General features: G+C 42.4%; 1 protein-coding gene across 1 annotated transcript; it reads right to left on the bottom strand.

Moving 5' to 3' along the window:
* Positions 1-262: 262 nt before the first annotated feature.
* On the bottom strand, positions 263-26769 carry ROPN1 (rhophilin associated tail protein 1). The gene is made up of 6 exons (XM_032631014.1): positions 26520-26769; positions 10564-10691; positions 7051-7168; positions 5615-5776; positions 998-1173; positions 263-473 (listed from the first exon to the last, which is right to left on the bottom strand). Exons 2-6 carry the CDS (start codon positions 10677-10679, stop codon positions 407-409), a joined length of 639 nt encoding a protein of 212 aa, XP_032486905.1. The 5' UTR covers positions 10680-10691; positions 26520-26769; the 3' UTR covers positions 263-406.

Here is a 26769-nt window from a genome sequence, read left to right as displayed (position 1 = left end):
ACAAATGAAGAAATAAACGGGTAAAAACATGGATTGACCATGTAAAAGCTACTCATGTAAATTATGCCTAACAATTATAAAACATCAAAACTGTCTGGATAACATTCTACCTTTGAAAATCTGACAGCCTGGCTTTCACCTGAGATGCATTTTCTATCAATGCGTCATCAGCCACTTTACTCAGTATCCATGTGGGAAGAAAACTAATCTTCTGTTAATGGACGTGTTTGGTTCCAACAATGTTACATCACAATTCCACACATTTCTGATTTCATATGTTTGCCTAATCGTTTATTAGTGTGTACCAGCTTCACAGGAAAATTGACATTGGATGGTGTGTGCGGTTCAGTCGTTCTGAAGCACAGTCGTCTCTGTATCTTCCTTTAAAATTGCCAAAACTGTGCTTTTATTCCAGCCGAACACTGGGGTTTTGGGTAAAGTCACTCACCTTGATTAAACCATCAGGACCAATACTGTTTGGGAAAAAATAGATATTTGGGGGTTAGCTCATTTAACAATTAATCTTAAGAAAGACAATATATAAATAACTCTCTCCCTCCAAATTAATTCTGCTGTGGCTCCTGCCCTCATCACCCTCTATTTCTCCAAACTCTGGACTGCCTTTTCCTCCTCCTCCCCTCCTACCCCACTGGTCAAACCTGAAAGGGAGCCAGAGTCACCTACTGTGCTTGCTGAGACAGCCACCGGGCCCCGCCCCCAGAGTTTCTGATTTGACAGACTCAGGGTGCAGCCTGAGAAATCCCATTTCTAACACGTTCCCAGGTACTGCTGCTGCTGGTCTGGGTAGCACTCTAAGAATCACTGTTCTATACCATTCTTTCTCTTCTGTTTCTCCTTCTCTTTCTGATCCCTATTTTGTTCTTCACAATATGCCTCTGTTCCCAGAGCAGTATAATACAGTAACCTCCTATATCTTGGCCTGCTATATTTGTTTTCTGCACGCTCTTTCCCCTCCAATTGGTAAATGTTTACTTACACTTCCCGTTCAATGTAGTTGAGCATTCGACTGACATGTGATGCAGAGATCTCCCCATCCACTTCAGCGATATATGAGTAGAGAAACTGGAAGGTGCTGAAAGGGATCCGGGGAGGGCCACCATCGTGGTCAGATGATAGCACTTCACACACTATCTTGAGGGTTCTGGCAATGGTCTGTAAAGCCATAAGGTTAAATGAGGAGAAGGTCACTATTCCAAACTAAATTCCTAAGATCAGTTTAGATAGCGACAAAGAACACAAACACCTTGCTCTCGTAAAATAAAGTGGGGATGATGTAATATTCTGGAAAGCTTGAAGTTTTTACTCCCAAATGTCATTTAACTCAATCCCAAAATATTGAGTATCTACTGGGTGCCTTTCCTTTTCCTTTCCTTTCTTGGTTGGAGGGATACTTTCAAGGAATTAAGTTTATAAGCTGTTGAATGCTTTAAGACATTTATTACTTTACTTAGAATAATCTCACTAAAGGAAGGGAATTTGCTTTTGTAATCTACAAAATTAGAATGATTTCGTCTTATTGCCCTGCAGTCTTCTCTCTAAGGGGCTGAAATGATTAGTCTAGCTTGTATACTCCAGTGAGACACTTGGAGCAATGCCACAGGAGGGGAGGAGACCGCTTTCATTTCCTCTCTCCTGCCCTTGGGAGTTCTCTCCTGGAGGTCATCGTGAAGCACTGTGTGAGGCAGTGTGCCAGGCCCTTCCACAAAGGAGGGTGGGAGGGTGGGCACACAGGAGGCTGGTAAGAGGTTGTCAGAGAGGATGGGAGGTCACGTGCATGACTTGCGGTCAGCATGACAGTGATTTTGGGTAGTTTTGTGAGCATGTGTGCACTGAACTTCCCAATTTCCATCTATAGCTCATCCTCTCTGCTTCTAAAAAAAAGCCTACTCCCCTATTGCCTTTGTTCTGTAGTCCTCTTTCTACAGCCTCATCCAAATTGGGGTGCTGTTATGGGCTGAGTTATGTCCACGCAAAATTCATATGTCGAAGCCCTAACCCCTAGAACCTCAGAATGTGACTGTATTTGGAGATAGGGCCTTTAAAGAGCTAATTAAGTTAAAATGAAGTCATCAGAGTGGGTTCTAATCCAATAGGTCTGGTGTCCTTATAAGAAGAGATTAGGATGCAGAGAGAGAGAATGGGGGAGGGAGAGAGACCGACCAGACACATGCATGCAGAGAGGGACAACCACGTGAAGAAAGAGGAAGACGACAGCCATTTACAAGCCAATGAGACATCTTGATCTCAGACTTCCAGCCTCCAAAACAGTTGTTTAAGCCACCCAGTCTGTGGTACTTTGTTACGGCAGCCTTAGCACGCTAATAAAGGTGCTTTCTACCCTGAATATCTTTTATTGATTATTCAGATAACTCAAATTCTATTGCCCTTATATGATTTTCAAATATTTAATAAACAGATGAATGGATAAGAACTCTCTAGACTGGAGCTTTTTGGTAAACTTAAATAACTCGAAAGTAGACAGAGATCTGCATTCTATTGCACAAGAATTTTTGGTCAGATGGGGATCCACTCCATAGAGATAACCTGTAAGCATCTTACAAGCCTCATTTTCAAACTCAGAGGCGAAAGGCTCAGAAAGTGAATTATTTGCTAACAAAACATGCCCTTCCTTCCAGTGAACACGATTACACGATCTCTTCTTGTATATGATTGGTGGGTATTCTAGAGGAAGGAGTGGTGAAGGGGAAGAGGAACACAGGTCTGCATACTGTAGCATTGTGAATCACATGCAGATTCGGGAAGTAAATGCACCTGCTTCCTAAAATTCCTGCCATTAGATTCTTCTATAAGGAGGGGGCTGGATTTTCCACATGGCCCAGAGATCATGGCTGGCTGGTGAACTGGCAAAGAAAGGAGGGCATTTCTGGGCTTGCCTCCGAGAATGTAGCAATTAGCAAGAGTGCCACCCTCCTCCAGATGGTGACATCCTGACCACCCTTACATTTAAGTTCCCAGCAATAGTCCCACACGAACCAAGTGGGCAAAATGGGATGGGCCCTGGATCCATAGGGCACCCTTTATTTACAGACTAGAGTTTCATGCTGACTTCACCTCTAGGTGTTCTTTTTTTTTTTTTTTTTTTGCGATACGCGGGCCTCTCACTGCTGTGGCCTCTCCCGTTGCGGAGCACAGGCTCCGGACGCGCAGGCTCAGCGGCCATAGCTCGTGGGCCCAGCCGCTCCGTGGCATGTGGGATCTTCCCGGACCGGGGCACGAACCCGTGTCCCCTGCATCGGCAGGTGGACTCTCAACCACTACGCCACCAGGGAAGCCCTAACCTCTAGGTGTTCTTTGACATAGGGATGATGGGGAGCAAAGTCAGACACCTGAGTGCCTCTCAGAATTGGCGGGCTCCACTGTCATCCAGAGCCAGGCCTGATGGTGCCTCTGTGGAAGCAGAGAAGGTGGAATTGAACCACAGGATGTTGGAGATCAAAGGACCTCATGGAATATCTAGGCCAACCTCCCCGTTTTAGCAGGGAGGTAGAAAGAATTCACCTCATGGTTTCCTCTGCCCAGTTTGGGTGGCAGCCATATCAAAGTAAACCTGACAGCTGCAGAGGGAGGGTTGGAATCTGATTTTCCAAAGTCACTCTTGGTTACTGTGAGGTATGTGGACAAGGAGAGGACTCAGACACCTCCAAGGTGCTGAGCGGCTGTGACACAGAGCATCAAAGGCAGGGAGCAGTTGAGGGCAACCCAGAAGAGACTTAAAGAGGCCCTGAGCACCAGGGAGAACAGAGGTGAGCTGGCTGGGGGACTGTCGTGCTGTGAGAGAGACCAAAGACTTCAGCTGCACAGCTAGTGACCACACAGATGAGTATTTCCAGGGAGACAAGGGATGCCAGAGAGTGGGCTTCCCTGGTGGCGCAGTGGTTGAGAGTCCGCCTGCTGATGCAGGGGACACGGGTTTGTGCCCCGGTCCGGGAAGATCCCACATGCCGCGGCTGGGCCCGTGAGCCATGGCCGCTGAGCCTGCGCGTCCGGAGCCTGTGCTCCGCAACAGGAGAGGCCACAACAGTGAGAGCCCCGCGTACCGCAAAAAAAAAAAAAAAAAAAAAAAAAGAGATGCCAGAGAGGACCAAGGGATGTGGGAACTCTCCTCTTGGCTGCTCTGTGATCCCAGCATCACCACTTTCCTTGAACAACTGCCACCTTGAAGAGAGAAGCAGTGAGGAAACATCTGAGAGCCTGAGTAATTCACCTTGAAGCTGTTTTCAGTTATTGCAGCAGATGAAAAGTCCTGGGTTGGGTTGAATCTACTTATTTTCTTACTCCACCCTTCACGGGTAGGGTAGATGGGGAAGAGCAGGATTAACGACAGAGAAAGTATTGGAACACTTCCCCCCTCCTTGGACGTCCCTGAATATGGTGTGAGTGAACTTGTGACCCCGTGAGAATTTCATAAAACGCGCCCATTTTTTATTTCTCCCCTGTGATTTCCCCCAATCCTTGGGGCTAATTCCACAGACGTGTGACAGTGCTGACCGGCCACTTATCTACCCCTGCTGCTGACGGTAGTTTATTCATTGCATAAGGGTGCTAGAAAGGGCAGCGGAGAAGGAAAAAAATAACCCACAAATGGCCTCTCCTCTCTAAAGAGATAATTATGCCAAAAGCTCAGCAGCATCCACAGGAAAAGTTGGACTACAGTATTTCTGGTAACTTTTCTCACTAACAAAAGTGTCTAATGTGCATACCCAGGATATTCGAGAAGAAAGAACAAGATTGTATTTAAATATACCGAATGACTCAAACTACCTTTTTCGTACCATTTAGTTTTGGCAGAGGCAATAATTTTCTCATTAAGTTTTAAACTTGTATGTATTTCAGGGATTAAAAAAAATCATTTTTCTGACTCATTTTCATTTAAGTTATTATAATAGTGTTTAACAAGAGTGAGTCCACATATAAGATGCTACCTAAAGCTTTTAAGTATGTATATGAACTGGTTTCTTTAAAACAGGAAAACGGCTTTTGCCGTTGTCAATCAAGTCAAATTTGGAAAAGGCATGAATTTGTATGAGCATCCTGCATCCCTGGGGATGTCAGGACTCTGAGTCTGGAAATAGCCTCATCTCTCCTTTCCTGCTCTCTTCTCTCTGATTTTTCTGTCCAATTATGCTTATCAAATAGTAGTTTTCGATAAGGCTGCACCTCTTTTTAAAAATCTCTATTGGTATATCTTCTAGGTGTCTGAAACCCAAGTATAAGCCCATCTTCTACAGCTGGCTCTTGGTTACCTTTAGGAATATGAATGGAGGGAGTGGAGTGGTAACGGAAATAAACCTAAGTGCAGTGACTGAAATTCATAAATAATCCCAAACCTGCATTTTAGTCAACCTCTCCCCAGAGCCTGATGACAGCTTTCCCCTCTCTCCTTCTAATCCCTGCTTCTGGCTGATGAGCAGAGAAATGACCTTAATTCAGAGAGGAGAAGGAGTAGACAAGAAGGGGCACACTTCTCATGAACCCTGGAGAGTTGACTGTGTGTTCTTACCAGCCCTCCCCACCTCCGCCAGGTCCCTAGAGATTTTCCCTTAAGGAACAAAAACCATTAAAGCTAACTTACAACTCCAAGAGAGCTGCAAGAAAGGGCGAGAAACTTCAGCCACTCAATCTCCTTCATGAAGCGGCCCACATTCATCACACTGTTAAACAGGTCGGGTGGGAGATTCAGCACCTTCCACATCTGGGCCAGCTCATCTGCATGGACGATCAGTCTGCCAGCAACCTGCGGGGCCGGGGACAGACACGAGACAGGGAATGAGGGACAGGACAAGAGAAGGCCCTGAGAAACCTACCCGGGGCAAGGCCCCGGTTCTCCTAGCACACAGCAAGGGGTGGGGGAAGGTGTCAGGGGTCAACAGAGATTCTGTTTGGCAGTTCTCTTTGTAAGGGTAGAGAAATATTCAGCCTAGTGAAGAACGTGCTGAGATATAATCATTCAAACTTCAGGTATCAGAGTTATGGGGAAAACATACATGTATATTACACTTTAATTTTTTTTCTAGTGCTTTTATTATCTGCTGTTTCATCCCTAGGTTGTCCCTGTAAGGCAGATAAAGCAGCCCAAAGATGAAACCAAGGGGCAGAGAACTTGTCTGAGACCACTCATTAGTGGTGAAACTAGAACTAGATGTTAAATCTCTTGCTTCTAGACTCCGCTGAGTTCTTTGCACTAGACCCTGAATGCATCGCTCACGCTTTCCTGGGAATAGCATGGGGTCTGTGGTCTGGATGCCTAACGTTGCTTGGTCCCAGGTGCCTCGGATCTCTGCCGTGTCTACTGCACAAGGTGCTTGGTGGTCAGGAGGGAAGGCGCAAATGGCCAGTTGTCGGCCAACAATGCAATAATGGCGCAGGTGCCCCCTTGAAGTGCTACTACACCTTCCCTGGTCCTCCGATTCCAGTGAAATGCTAAGTCTCTGGGACCAAGGCAGTCGGCTAAGTCAGCCCTGAATCACCCCAAACCTCTTGGTCCTGGATCCTAAAGTGAGGTACAGTAGTGCTAAGCCATTTTTCTTGGGAGTTGGCCAAACTGCAAACTTTCTCAAGACAGATCCTCCTCATCCATTCACAGGACAGCTCCCAGGACGATATGGCTGTGGAGAGAGCCTAAAAGCTAGGCTATGTCTGCACCTGGGGTAACTGGGGAACTATAATATGGCCCTCCCCAACTGTGATTGGCATCGTATCTGGGCTTGATCAGTAAGGGAGACACTGGCAAGGCATGTGGACCTGCACTTTCTGGAGAGAAGGAATTCACATTGCATTGAGCCCCTGGACATTCTGCCAGCTTCAGGACGACATGGGATGACCCAACTGACAACTCAGCTTACAGCCTATTTCACCATGATTCCTATTTCCCCACAGGAAGATTTACTCTCAGTGCATGGTTTAGTGGATTTTAAGACAATGGTGAGTGGCCAGGTGACTTTTGTCTGTACGCACCCAACCTTGACATCGTCCCTACATCCCCACTCCGTGCTGCCGTTTGGCCCTTACCCGAGAATGCAGGATCTTTAGCAGGTCCGGTGTAAGCTCAGCCCAGTTAGACAAAGTCACTCGCTCAGACCACTCTCTCACTGGAGGAACCTCTCCACGGGACATAGCCCCAAAATAACTACAAGAAAAAAAAGTTGGGGGGCTAGGGGAAGCAGCCTCTACCTCAGTGGCCTCTGGATGCTTTGGGAATCCTCTCTCCCTTTTCTTTGAGGGAAGGGATGGAGGAAAGAACATTTATTAAGTGGCTTCTATATGCCAGACACTGTTTTTAGTTCATTTATGTACAGGAAAAGCCTGAATGTGTTACTTTACACTTAAGGTATAGAGATGGCTTAGGGAATAAAAAGATTTGTTCTTCTCTAAGGATGAGGAGTACCAAGTGTTTGGTATGGAATTCCCTGAAGCCTATTAGGTCTGGGTATTTTTTTCAGTCATTCCCTCCTAAGTGTTTTATGTACATGTGTGCACGTGTGCACACATACATACACACATATAGGCATATATATTGAGACAGATAATATATTGATATAAGTACTGTATATGGACATATGCATGTCTATTTTATGTGTATGTATATTAAAGGAGAGAGAAAATTGTTATTTTAAATCCCCCGCTCTTTTTTATGAAGGAAGAATCCTAGTACTTGGAGGAGATTTTTCTTTCAAATATAAAAGTCTTTATGCTTGGTACGATGGCTACCTACATACTTAAAGTTGGTCTTAGGTAGTAGTAGGGGTATGTAATCTTGGAAAGAGAAGTTGGAAGAAGATTAAAATGACTTCCATAAGAAAGGGGAGGAGATGGGGTGCTCTGGGGGGTGAGCTTGGAAGGGTTTCCAGCTGGAGGAAGTGAGGCTTGGGGCTCCATCGGGGAGGGGAGAGAAGTTTGGCAGGGCACTAATGGAGGCTCAGGTGAGAAGATAAGTGCAAAAAGGGTTTGAGGTGAACTCACGTGGGGTGTGTGCTGTAAAATCCTCCTCTATCTTCCTTCAGAAATTTCAGTAACATCTGCCTGCCCATCAGTGCCTTGTGGAATGGACTTTGTTTTGGTGCAGTGTGGACAAACACTGAGCCCTGTTTTGGGATTGATCTATGATGGGAAGAGGCTGCCTGCAGCAGAGATTGGACACGAGCAGTTGATACTTGGGGCACCGATGCCATATGGAAGGGCCTGTCTTCATCAGAAGCCTTGTTATTGACTACCCCTGGATCACAGCCTCTGTCCCCTCTCTTATTAATTTTATTTTATTAATTTCTCCAGATCCAGGTAATATAAAAAGGATACAGAGGGAATTTTATAAAAGCCACACAATGATGGGGCAAACCACTCTTTGTCTCTAAGCCACTGCACAATGCAGAGCAACGGCTTCCGGTACCAAAACACCTTCCAGGCACCCGTCGGAGGTCACCAGCAGGGGGAGCAGAAGAAATACTTTCAGGTGACCTCTACCAATGTGCATGCGCAGTCTCCGCAGACAGGTCAGTGGTCGGGTGGGTGTGGCTCAGCGGCGATGTCTTTGGACCTCGTAGCAGAGTTGGTTAGAGAACGTGGAAGTGAGGCCGTAGTCATGGATTTCATCCTCTATGGGTTACTTAGCTTCTTCTGCAGTGAGCAGTTCCATGGTTCTTCAAATTTGTGTGGTCACACTTACCCACCACAAGACAAATTAGTTTATGCCCTGCTGATGTCTGGTAGATGGTTTCTTCATGGACAACACATATGCAGGGAAACTTTTGCTTGTGGTGAATTAAGTAGACATTTCATCCTGGAAATACTTTGTGGAGTTTTACCTCTAAAATGCTGCAGGTTTGTAAGTTACATTAAACTGTCTGACAAGTGCTTTCCGTGTCTGAATACATGGAGAGTGTTCTTAGATCATGTTCTCCTTTTTCATTGTAGTTAAACTACAAACTGGTTCTTCACAGATATCTAAGACATTTATAGCACATGATACAATATGGGGGAGCAAGCAGGCTACAACAGTGGAATGTTTTCTCCCATAAATGTCAGGGACAATACCAAGAAATGTCATTTTTCTTGCTATAAAAGCAGTGCAAGAACAATAAAATGGGATTTTAAACTATTGTATAGTATAGAACAAAGTCTGTCTGAGTGTGCCAAAAGAAATTAGTCTTCTGATGCTAAAGTTCAATCTTAGAGGTAATATATAAAATTTAGACTAGAAAACTAAACAGAGTTCATTACTAGGCAAAGCAACCCTATTTGTGTCTGTTTTTATGAACACCACAGGCTTATTTTCCTTCCATTTGTAAAAGCTTCATCCTAGCCCAGCCCAGGAGCCGGAGACTGTGTGAGGCTCCTCTTAGATTGCGTCGTGAGCCTTCTCAAAGGTGTCCGCACCTTCTTCTCACCACCTGCCCACTGCACCTCCTCAACCTCATGCTGCGGACATTCTCCCCTCCCCCAACCCACCAGCTCCACTCTGCAGCCTCTCACTCCTCATCCCCCTCTCCCACTGAAGCCCTACTAAGGAGGTCATCCCCAAGCAGTAAAAATCGCCTCAAAATGGTCCCCGGGAGGTCTGGTCAGCTCCTGACTCCTGCCCCAAGCCTCAGTTCCCCAGTTCAAGCAGGCACTTTTTGTCTAAGAAGACATTTGGTAGCTGGGAGGCTTTGTGTGTGAAGCTCTTTCAGCCTCAGCCAGCAGGTATTGTGTAAGCTCCTTCCATTGAGCAGCCTCTGGAGGTGTCTCCTGAAGGAGGACACCTGTGGTGGAGGCACGCTGTTTGCAGCCGAGCCGGTGCTCCGCCTGTTCCCATCACGCTTGCCTCGCTTCTCCAGAATGCAACGTGTACTGTGTGGACATCCTTATGCTGAAGGAACGTATTAGTTCAAAGACAGTCAAGAAAATAACAATTTCCCCAAAGACAAGATACAAAGTGTCTGGCTGGGGCGCAAGAATGAGTTTTAACATCAGTAGAGGAAGGTGTCCCATTGAAGGAGTAAACTCAGGAGCAAGCCACTTGGACTGATCCTACACAATCCTCCATCTGGGCTCATCACATTGCTCCCCAACAGGTGCACTGCTGCCATCTAGTGGTTAAACCTGAGGATGAGGCCCTGGTTTACACCAGGGAAAGGCAGGCTAAGCTCCGCGGGATTCTGAACCCTTCTTTCCACTGGGACGGGGGTGGGGGAGGGGTGGAGGTGGAGTGCAGGGACAGGGTGGAATGTGCGTGTGTGATGTGATGTGGTAATCTAACTCTTGCTCATTGCCCTAGGACACTTTGCCTATAGCCCTGGCGTCCTATTGCTCAGTCTCTTTCCCTTGGGGGAGGGTCTCCATCCTCGCTCGGTTTGCTGTATTTACGTGTGGATTTTAAAGCACCAAAGCAATGCAAGAACTGAACATCCCAAAGATTATGCCGATCAGTCCCGAATCCCAGGCTGCAGCCGTGAAAACCTTCTCAGTTTTCCAAGACCTTCCCTCCTCCACCCCCTACCACCACCTCTAACGGGAACCACGGGCTGGAGGTGAGAAAGGAGTACGTACTCGGCGGCCCACTGGATGAGATCTTGCGGCTGGGTCCGAATGGCGGCTTTGGTAAATTGCTTCAGCAATTCCGGCAGCTCCGGGGGGATGCATATTTGCTTATGTGTCTGAGGCATTGATTGGTTGACCTATTGTCGGGGTTGGGGGGGGAGGAATAAACAAAATGAGAATCTTTGAATCATAAAATGACAGGAATCTTGGACAGGAGGTCATCCAGGCTCTGTTAGACACTCTCAGTATTGGGGAGTTCACTACCCCACAAGACAGACCTCCAAGGTTACAAAGTGTTTCACTAATCCCTGCTTTTTGTTGTTGTAATTCCTTCGTTTACATAAAAAATACAGAATACTATTTGTTCATTAAAAAGTAGATATTAACAAGAGGTAAGCAAAAATATCCCTGACGATATCCCCAAATACTGGCTGTCTCCTTCTAGAACTTTTTCAGTGTAAATATATATTTGTATATATAAAAATGGGGACATACAAAACAGCTTATTTACTCAACATCTTATCATGACCATCTTCCATATCATACAACTCCTGTTGGCCCAATAAGCATCGTAGCAAAACTTACTCTGTGAATCCTCTATTACTTGACGTTGGGTTACGTATTTCCAAATAAAAATAATCATTAAACAGCCATTTGATGAACATCTCTCTGTACATTTGCAGGTACTCATCCACTTTAATTGTAAAAGAGAAACTTGTATATTTCACTCAAAAAGTTCCAGGACAAATTGAAACAAAACATGAAAATCCATAGATGGTATGCAACACTATACACAAATAAGCAGCAGGTGAAAAGTCTTTGCTTTTAGTAGAGAAAGAGAGACTAGATGTTCTGAAAAGCCCTGTCTCTTCAAAACACCTGGATATGAGACAAATCCGAGCAAATGTACCTTTCAAATTGCCTTGCTGAGCTTGCAAGAAAGGGAGGGAAATCCTCATGTGCTAGATAAATGAGTAAAGCAGAAACCAGTGTGGAAAGCAAATGAAGAAATTAGGGCGGACCTGGGGGCAAATGTAGACACCAGGGACTTGAAGCTTTGAGACAAATGGCCAGGCAAGGACTGAAGAAGTAAATAGCTGAACGGAAGACTCTCTCATCCCCCCAAATCTGAAACCTTCCAAGGCTCACACACTTTCAGTGTGAAAGGGTGGGACTGAAAATATCTGCCTAATGGCAGGGGGGAAGAGGCACAGAAATATTTCTCTCTTGCCGCTACTTTTTGGGGGAGAAATAGTCTTCCACGAATTTGTAGCCACAATCTAGGTCTAAGTTTTAAATTTATACCACCAGCCTGGTTGGGAAATCCCAAGACAAGAAACCAAAGTGGCCTCAGGTTGGTGGTACTCCATTATCTTTTACTTTATGTTCTTTTATTTAGAGGAAGAGAGTATGAAGATATTAATTTTAAACTTTGTAAAAAGTCAAGTACACATGGCAAAATTTCAAGGGTAATTACTATAAAAGTAATATAACCACCAAATCGGTAGAAAGGAGAAGAGGAATTAAAAGCACTAACAACACAAAACAAATTGATCCAAAAGAAGGCAAGAAAGGAGGGGCTGGGGGAAGCATAGGAAAGGTGGCTAAACAACATGATAGAGGAGAACCCATATATATCAGTAATCACAATAAAAAGGAAAGGTCTTAAATGTGCCGGTTAAAATACAGAAATTATCAGACTGGATTTTTAAAATATCCAGCTGTAGGCACATCTGAAAAGACACAAGGACCAGAAAGACTGAAGGTAAAAGGATATATGGATAAATAGGCAAATAATAACCAAAAGAAAGTTGATGTAGATGTGTTAATACCAGACAAAAGAGACGTTAAGGCAAATTGCATTATTAGGAATAAAGAGGGTCACTACATAATATAAAAGCTTCAATTCATTGGGAAGATAGCACAGTTCTCAATGAGTGTGCTACAGACATCACCAAGGGTGAATCTCACGATGCTGGGTGGAAAAAGCCGTATATTGTTTAGGGTCACAAATATAATAAGAACAGTATTACAAGAAATTTAATTATAAAGAAATATAAGAAAGGGCAAGGGATGCTAAACACAAATTCAGGATGGCATTATCCTCGGTAGGGGAGGGAGAGGGATATCATCAGGGAGACACAACAGGAGTTCCAACACTATTAGTAATGTTCTGTTTCAAGCTGGATGGTAGCTGCCTACATGTTTGTTTCATTATTCTTTCTGCCTAAATTTACATTATGCATTTTATTCGTATGTATGAAATATTTCATAATTTAAAAAGAGTTACTGCTACCAGTTGATTGTTTCTGATAACTTTTCATTCTACCTAGCAAAGGACAGTGACTTATTTTGATCATATTGTCGGATATATATATATGTGGTAAAATATACATAACATAAAATTGACCACTTTAACCATTTCTAAGTGTACAGTTCAGTGGCATTAGATACATTCGTTGCTGTGCAACCGTCACCACTACCCATCTTCACAATTTTTTCACCTTCCCAAACTGAAACCATACCCATCAAACAATAACTCCCATTCCCCTCCCCACCGCCTGGCAACCACCATTCTACCTTCTGTCTCTATGAATCTGCCTACTCTAGGGACCTCATATAAGTGGAAACAGACAATATTCATCCTTTCGTGTCTGGCTTACTTCACTTAGTATAATGTCTTTAAGGTTCATCCATGTTGTAGCATGTGTCAGAATTTCTTTCCTTTTTAAGGCTGAATAGTATTCTATTGTTTGTATAGACCACATTTTGTTTATACGTTCATCTTTTGATGAATTGTTGATGAGCTGTTTCCACCTTCTGGCTGTTGTGAATAATGCTGCCATGAACAGTACCTGCTCCAGTCCCTGCTTTCAATTCTTTTGAGTATATACTCAGAAGTGGGATTGCTGGATCAGATAGTAATTTTAATTTTTTGAGGAACCACTGTGCTGTCTTCCACAGTGCCTGCATCATTTTACTGTCTGCATATATTTTGACAGCACCTTTTAATTTGTTGTGCAATTGTTTGATTTCTATTCTGAAAGCTCAGTGGCCTCATGTCAATAGAAGGATGGTCCAACTCTAATGAAATAGGCCTCCATGACAATACTAATGATAACCCTTTGTTGGTGTAAAGCAAATATAAGAAAGCCTTTACTTCACCTTACTGCCCCTTCTAACAGCTGTTCTGTGATCTCTCTTCATTTTGGGGCAAAGACTGTCTAGTAAGTTTTTCATACCTAGTCTTTTTTTTCAATGCTCAATCCTTGTTTAATCTCATGCAACTTTTTCTGCTCTCACCATTCCATTGGTCCCTTAAAGTCATCAATTACATCTATTAACTTCTTATCTGTGCCAGATGAGATAATCCTGTGCTAAGTATTCTGTATACATTTTTTTTCACTTAATCCACAACATATCCATATGAGGTAGGTGTATTATCACCATTTTACAGATGACGATGAAACTAAGAAAGACGATAAAACCTTTGAAATGACACGTAACTAATAAGTAACAGGCAGGATTTGGACATACACAGTCTGAGGCTGGAGATGGCCAGTTAAACATGACTGTCATTCCTTTCTTGAGGCTTTCTCTTTTTTTGATGGCATACACTATTCTTGTTTTTATATTTTCCTCAGCACCCCTCCTGTCTCCATAACTCTTCCCCCTTCCTCCTGCTAAGCAAGACTTAGTAATCTTCCCAAAGCTCAGTCTCTAGCATTCTGCCATTCTTGGAGAGCTCACGTCTACCACGAAACGGTATTGATGACACTTGCTGGTCCGTCCCGGACCTCTGACCTGTGCTACATTTCACACTCCTTACTGCTTCCAGGACATCTCCACTAAAACTCATTCTCCATCTCCCAACTAAGTCCTCTCTCCAGATTTGTTTCAGAACACGATACCACCATTTCCTCAGTCATTTGGCCTCTATTCTCTTTAATCTGTTGACTCTGTCACTGAATCCCATTGATGTTTCCTTGGAAATGTGTCTCCAAACTCATCCCTTCCTCTCTTTTTCCACTTCTTTTAGTCTGGTTCGGCCCCTCGCCTCCTTACGGGCAACCCTGTCTCGGGTCATTCTCTGGCCTATTCTGGCCGGTGTGTCGGGATCTATCTTCTACTGTTGTTAATAGGTGAGAGAGCCCAGCTCACAAAATGATAATCTTATCCTGACTTTCAAGGTTCTCCATGATTTATACATGTAATTTTATACTAAAATTTTTTTTAATATAATTTTTTACTAGTATTTACGAACACAAATTTCTAACACATAGTCTACTCTGGCCACTTTCCAAGAAATTATATATTCAAAGCTTAACACTTTCTCATCCATTGTTAGCAGTACCCTATCCTCAGTATGTTGCTAATTCTGGCTGGCTTACTTGAGGTGCCCTCCCTCTTCCTTGCCATCTGTTAAAAACCTGCACAGCCCGGCCAAGGTTCATCCTGAGTCCATACTATGCCATAAGCCTTCCTACAAAGCTTGAGTATCATCAAATATTATTTGTACACATTTTACCATTTTATCCTATTCTGCCTATATAGATCTCTAAAGCTGAGCTTCCCACAAGTGGTCATGGCAGAATGGGTTACAGGTGTGCCATGAGAGACTCATGGTTGTAAACTTTTCATAGTGGTAACAAAATTTACAACCATTTTATAACCATTCACAAATTTATAACAGTTGAAATTATATTTGGATACATATTTTGCTCAGTCAGTAAACTTCCAGATTTCAGTAATTATTGTTTTTGCACTTAAGGTTTTATGCAGAGCACCTGCCAGCAGAGATGCTTATATAGAATTTCCCCCTTTAATCACCATGTTAAAACCATCTCTGTAAGTCTGATTATTGTTTTAATTGCAATGTATTTATTGTCAGTGAAATCTTTTGTGCATAAGTGTTTCAAATACTTAGTTCTTCCTTTGATTTAATTTGCTCTTATTTCTTAAATTATTTTCTCCCCGAAAAGAAGGCATATTTTCATCATCATCATCATTTGTCTCTGATAAAACATAATTGATTTTGTTTATTTTTTTAAATTGTGGCTTGATTTATAGGTTTATTTATCCTTGGCTTTTGATGTAAAATATCCAAAATCTGATTCTGAATGGAATTTTATAATGACATTATTTGTTTATAGAAATAAAAAAAAGTTTGCTTCTAAAAGCAAATAATAGTGGAAAATTTAATTGGTTCAGTAAAGGGACTGTAGGCCTTTAATATTCTTATAAAAATATTTTTCAAAATATTTTAACTATACTTGAGTATAAGTAATATTTGTATTTTGTGGAAAATTTAGCATTTTAATTATTAAATTAAATGGTAATATTTCTAAAAATTCCCCTTATCAAATACTTAATTTTTCAAAAGTTTTGTGATTTATTTAAAAATATTCTTAAGAAAATGGACAATCTTATTTTCTCTGAAAACTGATTTGTTGTAGTAAAAAGTTCTGTAGTCTCCTTAAGTATTTTAAATATACGATTTAGTTTCCCGCTATAAAGGGTAATTTTAAATTAAATATTAAAGTCTAATTATAGTTTCATACTTTTTAGAGTTTCACAGACATATACATGTAGTCAAAAATATAAATTTAAATCACTTACTAGACAAAATAGTGAGGATTATTTCAAATTTGGATTTGTTTGCTCTGATAACTTTTTTCTTTACCCAAAATATCTGCCTAAATATCTCATTTTCATGGAAAAGTTATCAAATGAAAAAAATTGTGCCAGGTAAATTATGCCAGAGCCTTAATAGAAAATATCTATATTATACAGATAGTCTTTTGAGAGATTAATTCTTAAAATTTTTGATCTCAGCACCCCTTACATTCCTAAAAGTTATTGAGGACCCTAAAGATCTTTTGTTAATGTGGGTTATATCTTGCAATATTTATCATTTTAGAAATTCAAAAATATTTATTTTAAAATAAAAATAACTCCTTTACATGTTAACATAAGTAACATTTTTATGAAAAATAACTATAGTTTCCAGAAACAAACAAACAAAGATCCTTAATGAGAAGCATGGCATTGTTTTACATTTTCTAAAAATCTTTTAATGTCTGGCTTAATAGAAGACACTTAGATTCTCATATCTGCTTTGCATTCAATCCGTTTGATTTAATTCAATCACACATCATATAGCTTCCAGAAAACTCCACTGTACACTCTTAAGAAGGAGAGTGAGGAGGACATACAATGTCTTAGTATTATTACAAAAATAGTTTTACCTTCATGGATTCCTACCCCCTAAAGTGTCAAGGATCCTCAGAAGTCCCTGAAACCACACTTTGAAAACCACTGTTCAGTGGGACTGTTTACAGCAGTGTTTACAACTACAACAGTAGTTTACATCAGATTGGGTTCAGGAAGAACTAAAGCCAAAATGTCTCCCACAATTACAGAATCACTCATTTTAACAGCCTGCCTAAGAAGTGAGCATGTTTGGAACCAAATGAAGCAAAGGAAATATAAAAATGGAGTATTACTATTAGAAGATGCATTGATGATAGTCTCTACAAGACCAAATCAAAGTGTTTCCCTGAAGGGTGATGCATCTACAGATGTTAGTAACAATGTTCAGTTAATAGCACTAGTTAGAATCCCTGGAGAGGAAGGCTTGGAAGAATATTGATTTGCCAGAAAGTACCAAAACAAACTACTCAGGATCAGGTATTTGGAGTAGGAACTAAACACTTTAAAACAAATAAGATTTTCTGGATTATGCAAGCAAAACGGTCTCTGTACTGGTGGGAAAGCTGTGATGGCAGGGAGGTGGGAAGGCTTTATGTCATATCTGTTCTCCATGTTCTGAACACCTGAGATGCAAGACATTGTTTTGTTCACATAGAGCTCTTGTCTGTACATTTGCCTATAGATGTGAATTCCATATTAAAGGATGTTGCTAATAAAATCCAGGCTGCTATGGTTCTGTCTGTTTTTAGCTTTAAGTTTTAGCTTTATGTCTCCTACTAAGTCACCTATCAAAGGAAAAGCTTTCCCTCCCCCACCCTGGAGGTTAGGAGCTAAAAGAGGAATTGAAAAATGTCAATGATCCTTATTGCAGAATTGTTGAGGAGAGTTTCTTGTCTTCAGAAAATTGGCTTAATGGACATTTTCGAGCACCAGAATGAATTTAATCAAAATCACAATGAATGTGTGAAAATGTAATAAAGTGTACCAACAATGCTCATAGATTCAAAGAAAACATGAGGTTAGAAGTAGTTCGGGGGAAGTTTAATATTTCTAACTTCAACTCTAAAGAAGACTGGTAGCAAAACATCTGTTAGGTGTCACGTTACTTGGAAAAATATGATATAAAAAATTTAAGTGCATTAGAAATCCATTCACATTATCCTAAGAATTTCAAAGACAGAAGAAATCAAATTATTCAGATTAAAAAAATACTATATTGAATTTTTCATAAGCTCCATATAGACCTCCCAAAACCCTACAGTGTACCCCAGTGTGCTTTATAAAGATTTCTGTGTGCCTTGATGTTGAAAAAGGTTAGGAAGCTCTGGTGTAAAGTCCAGTTTCAAACACCCCAGTTGAAAAACTTTTAAGTTCCCGTTGCAGAGCACAGGCTCTGGATGCGCAGGCTCAGCAGTCATGGCTCACGGGCCCAGCCGCTCCACGGCATGTGGGATCTTCGCAGACCGGGGCACGAACCCGTGTCCCCTGCATTGGCAGGCGGATTCTCAACCACTGCGCCACCAGGGAAGCCTGTTGTTTCAGTGTTTTAAGATTGTGTGTTATAGAAGAGATTCTGGTGATTATTGAAATCAAGTTCTGGTAAAAGCTGAGATTTATATATATCTAACTTATAAATCTAATTTATATAATTTAAAAAGAATGTAATTAGAAAGTAAACTGTAAAAATACTGGTTGTTAAGGGAGCAATTAGCTTCTAAGTTAAATGACTCAACTAAAGTATTGATTAGAAGCCAGCAAGAAATTTTGAGACAAATTAGCAAAGTGGATAAACTTCTTTCAATTGCAGAGAAATAGAGTTCCCAGAATGTCACAAAGGCCGAAGACATCTGGTACTTTCTAAAGAAAGTAGGAGCCAAGGGGAAGAAAGAGCAACATCTGACGCTGGCAGCAACTCCCTTACCGAGGCAGCAGGATAAGGCAGTGTAACTTTGCATTAATGAAAAGGAGTTGGGATTTCCTCAGGAGAACTGAAGTTGCTTTCTGAGGCTGGTAGAGGGAGGGGGTCTTTAAGATTTCTGACATCTATAAAACACCAAATCATGAACAAATTTTAAGATGGTCATGTGATTCTAAGATTGAAATAAGCTGAGTGAGTTTGAAAGAACCAGAAAAGAAATAAAGAAGATGTGGCACATATACACAATGGAATATTACTCAGCCATAAAAAGGAACAAAATTGAGTTATTTGTAATGAGGTAGATGGACCTAGAGTCTGTCATACAGCGTGAAGTAAGTCAGAAAGAGAAAAACAAATACCGTATGCTAATGCACATACATGGAATCTAAAAAAAATGGCAATGATGAACTTAGTGGCAGGGCAGGAATAAAGATGCAGACGTAGAGAACAGACTTGAGGGGGGAGGGATAGCTGGGAGAAGAGAACACAGAGGGGGAAGGGGGTGCTGGGACAAAGTGAGAGAGTAGCATTGACATATACACACGATCAAATGTAAAATGGATGACTAGTGGGAAGCTGCTGCATAGCACAGGGAGATCAGCTCGATGCTTTGTGACCACCTAGAGAGATGAGATAGGGAGGGTGGGAGGGAGATACAAGAGGGAGGGAACATGGGGATATAGGTATACATATAGCTGATTCACTTTGTTGTACAGCAGAAACTAACACAACATTGTAAAACAATTTTTAAAAAAAGAAGCAGGAAAGCAGGCTTATATCAAGTCAGGCTTAATCTAACTGGCAATCACATTTGGACCCCGGCTGCTCTTCAGGCCTCACTCTATTTTTGTTTTGTAAAACAGTAACATCACAAACGTCATCTTTGCAATATCACTCAGCACAGCACACTCCAGTCTTGCATCAACTCCACTCTCTAGTTCCTTCACACCTGCTTCTGCATTGATCTTTTTTTTTTTTTTTTTTTTTTGCGGTACGCGGGCCTCTCACTGTTGTGGCCTCTCCCGTTTTGGAGCACAGGCTCCGGACGCGCAGGCTCAGCGGCCATGGCTCACGGGCCCAGCCCCTCCGCGGAAGGTGGGATCTTCCCGGACCGGGGCACGAACCCGCGTCCCCTGAATTGGCAGGAGGACTCTCAACCACTGCGCCACCAGGGAAGCCCCTGCATTGATCTTTGCCATCCCCCCAAAACACATTTCTACTTCTTATGTAATCTCCAGGGAATGACTTTCCCCTCACGCCCTACCTGAGTGAGATCAAGGATGTCAGAATGAAGTCACACTGCCATCCTCTGCCACCAGTCCATCTCTTTGACCTCATAGTCTTTCCTCTGCTGCTTGAGCTCTTAGTTCTTGCCTTGTCCAAGACCTGAGGAACCAGCATTTGACCCTCTACATTCTCCTCTGGGCACTGTCTGGCCTTCCCTTTAAAAACATTTTTTTTTTTTTTTTTTTACTTTACTATCTTTCCCAATGGTCTAATTCTCTTTTTCACTGTCAGACTTCCCAAGTGCACTAAGGACTGACTCTCTTTCCTCTCCACATGATCCCTCCTGCTTTAACCTCCTATAAAGCTTCCATCTTGATTATTATTCTGAAACTGCTTTCATAAATGTAAATATCACCAGTCTCCCTGACTGCTACATCTAGTGAGTTTCCCCACAACACTTCTTGGCTTCTGTATTGCATTTGAGAAATCGATCCCTCTCTGATGAAACATCTTGCTCCACTGGATGACGGTTGTACAGAGTCTTGCTTGCCCCAACTCTCTGCTGTTCCTTGTTCATTTCTATTGCTCACCTTTGTCTCCACCACTACTTTTTAGAAGTATTGCCTAAGGCTCAGTCCCTGGATGTTTGTGTTTTCTAAGCTATACTTTTTTTTTTCTCTCAAATTGTTTGTTTTTAAGAATTTTGATAAATGCTCCATGTGTACCAGAAAAGAATGTTTACTCTGCAGTTGTTGGGTGTAATGTTCTATATATGTTAAGAGGTTTAATCATGTAGTTCAGATCTTCTATATCTTTATTTATTTTTTTGTCTGCTTATTCTCTCAGTAACTGAGAGAAGTGTTTTTAAAATCTCCATCTATAAGGTGGTTTTGTCTATTTCTTCTTTTAGTTCTGTCAATTTTTGCTTGATAAATTTTCAATCTCTGTTATTAGCTGCATAAATATTAAGGATTTAAAATTTTTTTCCTCTTGAATTTAACCTTTATCATTATGAAATGCCTCACTTTATTTGTCTTAAAGTCAACTTTGCCTGCCAGTTTTCTTTTAATTTTTGCAAGATTAAAATTTTTCTAAACTTTTCCCTTCGATGTTTTGGTATCCTTTTGTTCAAGGTGTGTATTTTGTAAACAGCTAAAAAAAATACTCTGAACAGTTTGTCTATTAATTTCCTCCTTTCTTTAAAGGGCATATTCACTGAGTATAGACTATCTAGGTTAGCAACTTTTCCTTTCAGCACTTTATGTAATCCCATTGTCTTTTGGTCTCCATTGTTAAAAATAAGCCAGTTCACCTTGGAAGGGCTCAGCACCCTCCTGGAATTTGAATTGATCCAGTACTCGTTGCTTCTAAAGCTCCCTGATGTATTTACAATATCTTAAAAAATAATTTTTCTAGATTTTTAAATTTGTTGCAGTGGGTGGCTTGAGCTGCTGCAACCTACTATATTCTAACTAGAAGTAGAGGCATTTTGGGGCCTTTAACCAGAGCCCTATGCTGATGACTCCCAAATCTGCAGTTGCAAACTCTCAACCATGCTACAGTCATATCCACCATGTACCTACTGTAGAATCCCTCTTTTCCATAAAAGCATCCAAAACAAACTTCTTTTACTCTCTCAATTACATTAGTCTGATATATCATGGCCATTTTTATTCATCCTTCTCTTTCATTCCCCACTTTAGTCCCAGTGGACTTAAAAAAAAAAAAATCTGTCTGGAAAATAAAAAGGAACATCTTTCCCAAAAAAGGAAGGGACTTAATTTGACTTACAATATAGTTCAATATCTTCAATTTACAAGTGAGAGAATTGATGTACAAAGAGGTGAAGTGATTGGCACAAGCTAACAGTTTCTGTTGGAGCTGAGTCAAGAACGTAGGTCTCCTTCATTGCTCTTCCCACACTATACCATACTGCTTCTCTCAGAATAAGGCAATTACACATCATGGATTTTCTCTAGGGCAATCCTACTTTCAAACATTATGTTTGACTCTCTCCATAAATTACTGAAATATCCTGGATCTTCCCATTTGCATCATGAAAAGTACATTTTTAGCACCCTGAAGTGGAACAAAAATTATTTGTCAGAGTATGTTGTAATTTTTTGTCCTGAAAATATGATTATTTTCTTGTTAGCCATATTCCATACAGTTCCAAAGAATGGAAGGGTGCCCAGCGTTAAGAGAGGTTTGAAAGTCAATGCACATTCCTTATCTCATTTAATCCTTATATCCATCTATAGGTAGGTTCTAATATTATAATCATTTTCCAATGCCAGGAGATGGAGGTTTAGTTTTCCCAGATAAAATGTCTTAACCACTCATGTTATCACATCACTTTCTAAAACCTTTAGTGGATCTTCATTTCTTTTCTCATCAGAATGATGGTCTGTCTGACTTTCAAGCTCTCCGTGATTTGTCTTGTTCATATTAGCTTGCCTCTCCAACTTTACTTCACAGAAGTCTGGATCTTTCTCTACCCTGGGCCAACCCCTGGATCAAGCCAACCCAGCATTTGGATGCCAACAGCAATATTGCTAAGAGCAGTCCTACCTGACCTTGTCCTTTTTTTTTTTTGAGTAGTGGTTTTTGGCTCTGTTATTAGCAAATTTCTCCAAATTGCTTATATATCATGCTAGTACCACCTCTTGAAAGTTACGAGTTCCACATGTTTATTATTTAACAAGTGAACATTTACCTCGTTCGAAGTGTCTTAACTTAGGCATGTTCATATTTCAGAGATTTCCCCCATGTTCATATCATGGTCCACAAGCCCAGGGATACTGTTTACAGACCGCTACGTTAACTGTGCTCCCTAATCACAGTGATGGAGCATATGGAACCCACAAGAGAAGCCTCTTCTTCCTCTGGGAACACACCCCCTGACTTTGGGACCTGGCATACAAACCTGGAGCCACCTTAACCTTGTCTTTCATGTAAATGAAAGTCTCCATTTCTTCAGAGTGAAGACTCAGAATATTCCCCTACATCGTTTCATCCATTTACTTGTTTTCTCTATTTCTGATTTCATCATAGCATTCCTATGATATGGGACTCAAAGTACATAAGGGCTATGAGAGGTGAATGCCCAAAAGATCAGGGCTATGTTTCTCTCCATTCTTTTTTTTTTTTTTTCTGGCTGTGTTGGGTCTTCGTTGCTGCGCACGGGCTTTTTCTAGTTACTGTGAGTGGGGTCTACTCTTCGTTGCGGTGTGCAGGCTTCTCTTTGTGGTGGCTTCTCTTGTTGTGGATCACGGGCTCTAGGCATGCGGGCTTCAGTAGTTGTGGCACACAGCCTCAGTAGTTGTGGCTCACGGGCTCTAGAGCACAGGCTCAGCAGTTGTGGCACACGGGCTTAGTTGCTCCGCGGCATGTGGGATCTTCCCAGACCAGGGATCGAACCCATGTCACCTGCATTGGCAGGCGGATTCTTAACCACTGCGCCACCAAGTTAGTCCCTCCACTACCATTATTGATGATGTTTAACATTGCACTTGGCTTGTCTGACACAAAACACAGATTCCATAGGGCGGATCAAACTCTAGTGAAGAAGCACTCTTGACCATGAAACAGGAGACAAGGACTCTGGTCCTGGGTCTATCTTTGACTTAATTATGTGATCCTGGACAAACAATCCAATAAAACCTATGTGTCAGCAATAGCACTGAATAAATACTGGGATACAGAAATAAATTAGTCACACACCCTCCCTCAGAGAGCCCATAGGCCAGTGGAAGAGACTAACAGGAAAATCAGTGATTACAATGGGGTATGCTAAGTACTAGATACAGGAGAACAGAAACTCCTAGATGAGGCATCTAACTCATCTGAAGACTGGAGAAGGTGGTCAGAAAATACTTCCAAAATAGTGATGATATTTGAACAGAGACTTGTGGGAGCCTGGTTTGTTCATTGCTGTTATTCCCAGCCCCAGAACAGTGTCAGGTACAGAGTAGGTATCTGATCAGAGCAAGGAGGGAATACTTTGTGGCTAGGACTACTTAGACAAAGGGGTGGAAGTGTCAGAGAACATGGAGAATTCAGGGACTTGTGAGTAATTATGGAGGGCTAGAGTGGATAAAGGGAGAGTGGCTGTGCCTAAGGCTGGAAATATAGCCCAACACCAGAATATAAAAGGCCTGGTTTGCCATGGTAAGGCTTTTGAACTTTATCTTAAAGGCAATAGGGAGCCACTAGAGGATTTAAGCACTAGAGTCACTCGATCAGCTTTTGGTGTTCACCTGATGCTCCAGTTATCAATTGATTTCCTCTCTGTTCCACATTCACCCTGCATTGCCTCCTCAGCAAAAACAGAACTAGGTCTTTTAGTTTTCCTTTGTCAGCTGGCATAATGTGAAGCTTTGTCAGTAGAGGGCGCTGGAGGGATACTGGAGGAGGAAGGGGCTTCTCTTGTGGGTTCCACATGCTCTTCCTGTTAGGCTCCAGGACCGTGCAGTTTCCCCAGTGCTGGGATCCTGCAGTGCACAGCTTCTGGACCATCTGCAGTATGTAATCTCTTACGTGCCCGATGGCTGCAGTGCACAGCAGTCAGCAGTGCCCAGTGGCTAGCTGCATCCCCTGACACCTCTCTCGGGAACCCTTGCAGCAGGGTACAGCCAGCCAGTGTACTTTCACCTTTTCATGAATGGCTTCTTTGGCATCCCAGACAGTGGATTTCTGGCTGCCTGGAACCTCAGCAACTTCTCTGCCATCTAATGAGCTGTGGTTACACCCTCTGTGACACACTCTTGGAAGGTCATCTCTCTCTTGGACGATCTATCTCATGGGTAGTGATTGCTTCGTATATCTGTGATTCCTGTATACTTTGGATCTTTATGTCTTGCTAACCAATCTTCCATTACTCCAATCGATTATAGTTAAAAATTAGTTATATTGAACTGTCTTTGTTAAATTGTTGTATGATTTCTATCTCTTTGCTGGACTTGGAAACACACATTGACTGAAAGCTGTGGAGATGCGCTGAAGAGAGTGGAGTGAAGCTTTACGCAGGGAGCCTGGTTAGGAGAATATGGCAGCACTTTTGGTGACAACTCTGGAGAGCATCATTGCCTTGAAAAGCAATTGCAATGGGGAGGGATAGGAGAGACAGGGGCTACAGGACTTGGTAACCACTGGGGGAGATGGATGAGAAGAGAGAAGAGTTTAGGGTGACTCCCTACTTTTCAAGCTTTGATGGCTGGATAGATGGTGGCACCACAGTAGAAATGGCAAACACAGGTCAAATTCCCCTCCCGTGTCCCCATGAATCTCTCAGGACTTCCATGCACTTTTGAGCCACAGAGAATTAGGATCATAGACTCCTTAGGTTGGAAAGGCAATGAATCCCAATGTTTTCTTTTTGGCAATGTGGACCATTTGTTCACATCTGATAAAAGAAGTGGGGAAAGGTCACATTCTATCTTAACATTCCATGATTCCAATGCTTTGTGAAGTTCTTTTCTGTTCTTAAAGCTTCCGTTATGGTAGGCCTTCCTCAATTGTCCATCCATTCTAGCCCTGCCCCCACAAATCTTAAAATTCAACAGATTTCCTCTTTGCCTCCCAACGTGGAAAGGCAGGCCAACACTTATGTGCTGAGTGCTGAAGAATATAGGTCTTATCCAATATAAGAAATATAGATTTGTTTCTGCAATTACTGCGAGTTGTTTCTGCAATTTCTTATTTGGTTTTATTGGTGTGCCCTAAACAGGGCCTCAACTATATAAATGAAAGCCTGCAGTTACCTGAATGAAAGGCTCCAGACACCAGAATTTCGGAGGGAGTTTCTATGAACTGCTCTTAGAACCAAGGACCAGGCAACTGTATGTACTTGCTTGGGTTTGGAATAGGAGATGATGTGTTTTGGACACATGGTTACCCTTGCCTGGATGCACTCCTCACCTTTCCATAGGTTCTCTGGGTCTCAGATCAGCTTTCCCTGACCTCTCTGACTGTCAATTTCCTTATACCCTCTCAGAGCATCACTTAGTCACCTCTCCTTGGCAGCGCTTAGCTCAGCTCTAATTTTACATTATTTGTGTGATTTTTTGATGAACACCTGCCTCTCCCAATAGACTGTAAACTTGAGGGCAGGGACGGTCACTTTCTGCTCACAATAGAATCCCCAGTGCCTAGCCTGGTGCCTAGAATACAGTCAGTTCTCAATATATATGAGGAAAATGAATGAATGACAAGCGGTTTATAAAGTACTAGTCATGTCCTTTGGCCCTCATGGCAATCCCGCCGTAGGTATTCTTATATCCATGTTAGAGATGAAAAAGCAGAGGTTTGTCTAGTCAATGGGAGGATCTGATCCCAGATTCTGTTGTGTTTCCAAATCACTGCCCCCCGTGTAAGAAATCATAAAATGGTAGCTCTGAGTATAAAATATACATATACTTTGGGTAGAGAGCAGTAATCATCCATCGTTACGTTCTCTTAAAGATCACAGTCCCCTCCTCTTGCTTTGTAAACAAGAGGGGTTCAAAATCCAGGTGGGCCCATCGGGCAGGACTCTTCCCTCCGACCCGGGCGGCCGTCGGGGCGCTCAGGGTGTTCCCCTCCCTCCACTTCCCCTCAGGGTGGTTACCTGAGGCTCGCTCCCAAACTGGCTATCCGGCACCGGCACCGGCACCGGGCGACACCTCGCGCCTGGCGTCAGGCGGGAGGTGTGGGGAGAGATCCAGGCCCTCGCACCTTCGTCGGGCGCAAAGCAGCAGAATCTGGGCGGGGAAGGGCGGCACCGGCCTCAGCCTCAAGGCGCAGGAGAGGCGGGGCAGGACCCGGCTTTGTTAGCGCTTCGCCTTCGCCTGGCAACGCGGACGCCGGCTGCGCTGCCT

This window comes from Phocoena sinus, chromosome 4 (genome assembly GCF_008692025.1).
Source record: "Phocoena sinus isolate mPhoSin1 chromosome 4, mPhoSin1.pri, whole genome shotgun sequence".
In the NCBI taxonomy this organism is placed as follows: Eukaryota; Metazoa; Chordata; class Mammalia; order Artiodactyla; family Phocoenidae; genus Phocoena; species Phocoena sinus.
The sequence above is the reverse complement of the archived record's forward strand: the minus strand, read 5'-3'. Positions and strand labels throughout refer to the sequence as shown.

Excerpts from the sequence above, each read along its gene's own strand:
- ROPN1 (XM_032631014.1), bottom strand. The coding sequence starts at position 10,679 with ATGCCTCAGACACATAAGCAAATATGCATCCCCCCGGAGCTGCCGGAA. Across the intron at positions 5,777-7,050 it reads TAAAGATCCTGCATTCTCGG|GTTGCTGGCAGACTGATCGT; the intron begins GTAAGGGCCAAA and ends CCGGCCCCGCAG. Across the intron at positions 474-997 it reads AACTACATTGAACGGGAAGT|TATTGGTCCTGATGGTTTAA; the intron begins GTAAGTAAACAT and ends TTTCCCAAACAG.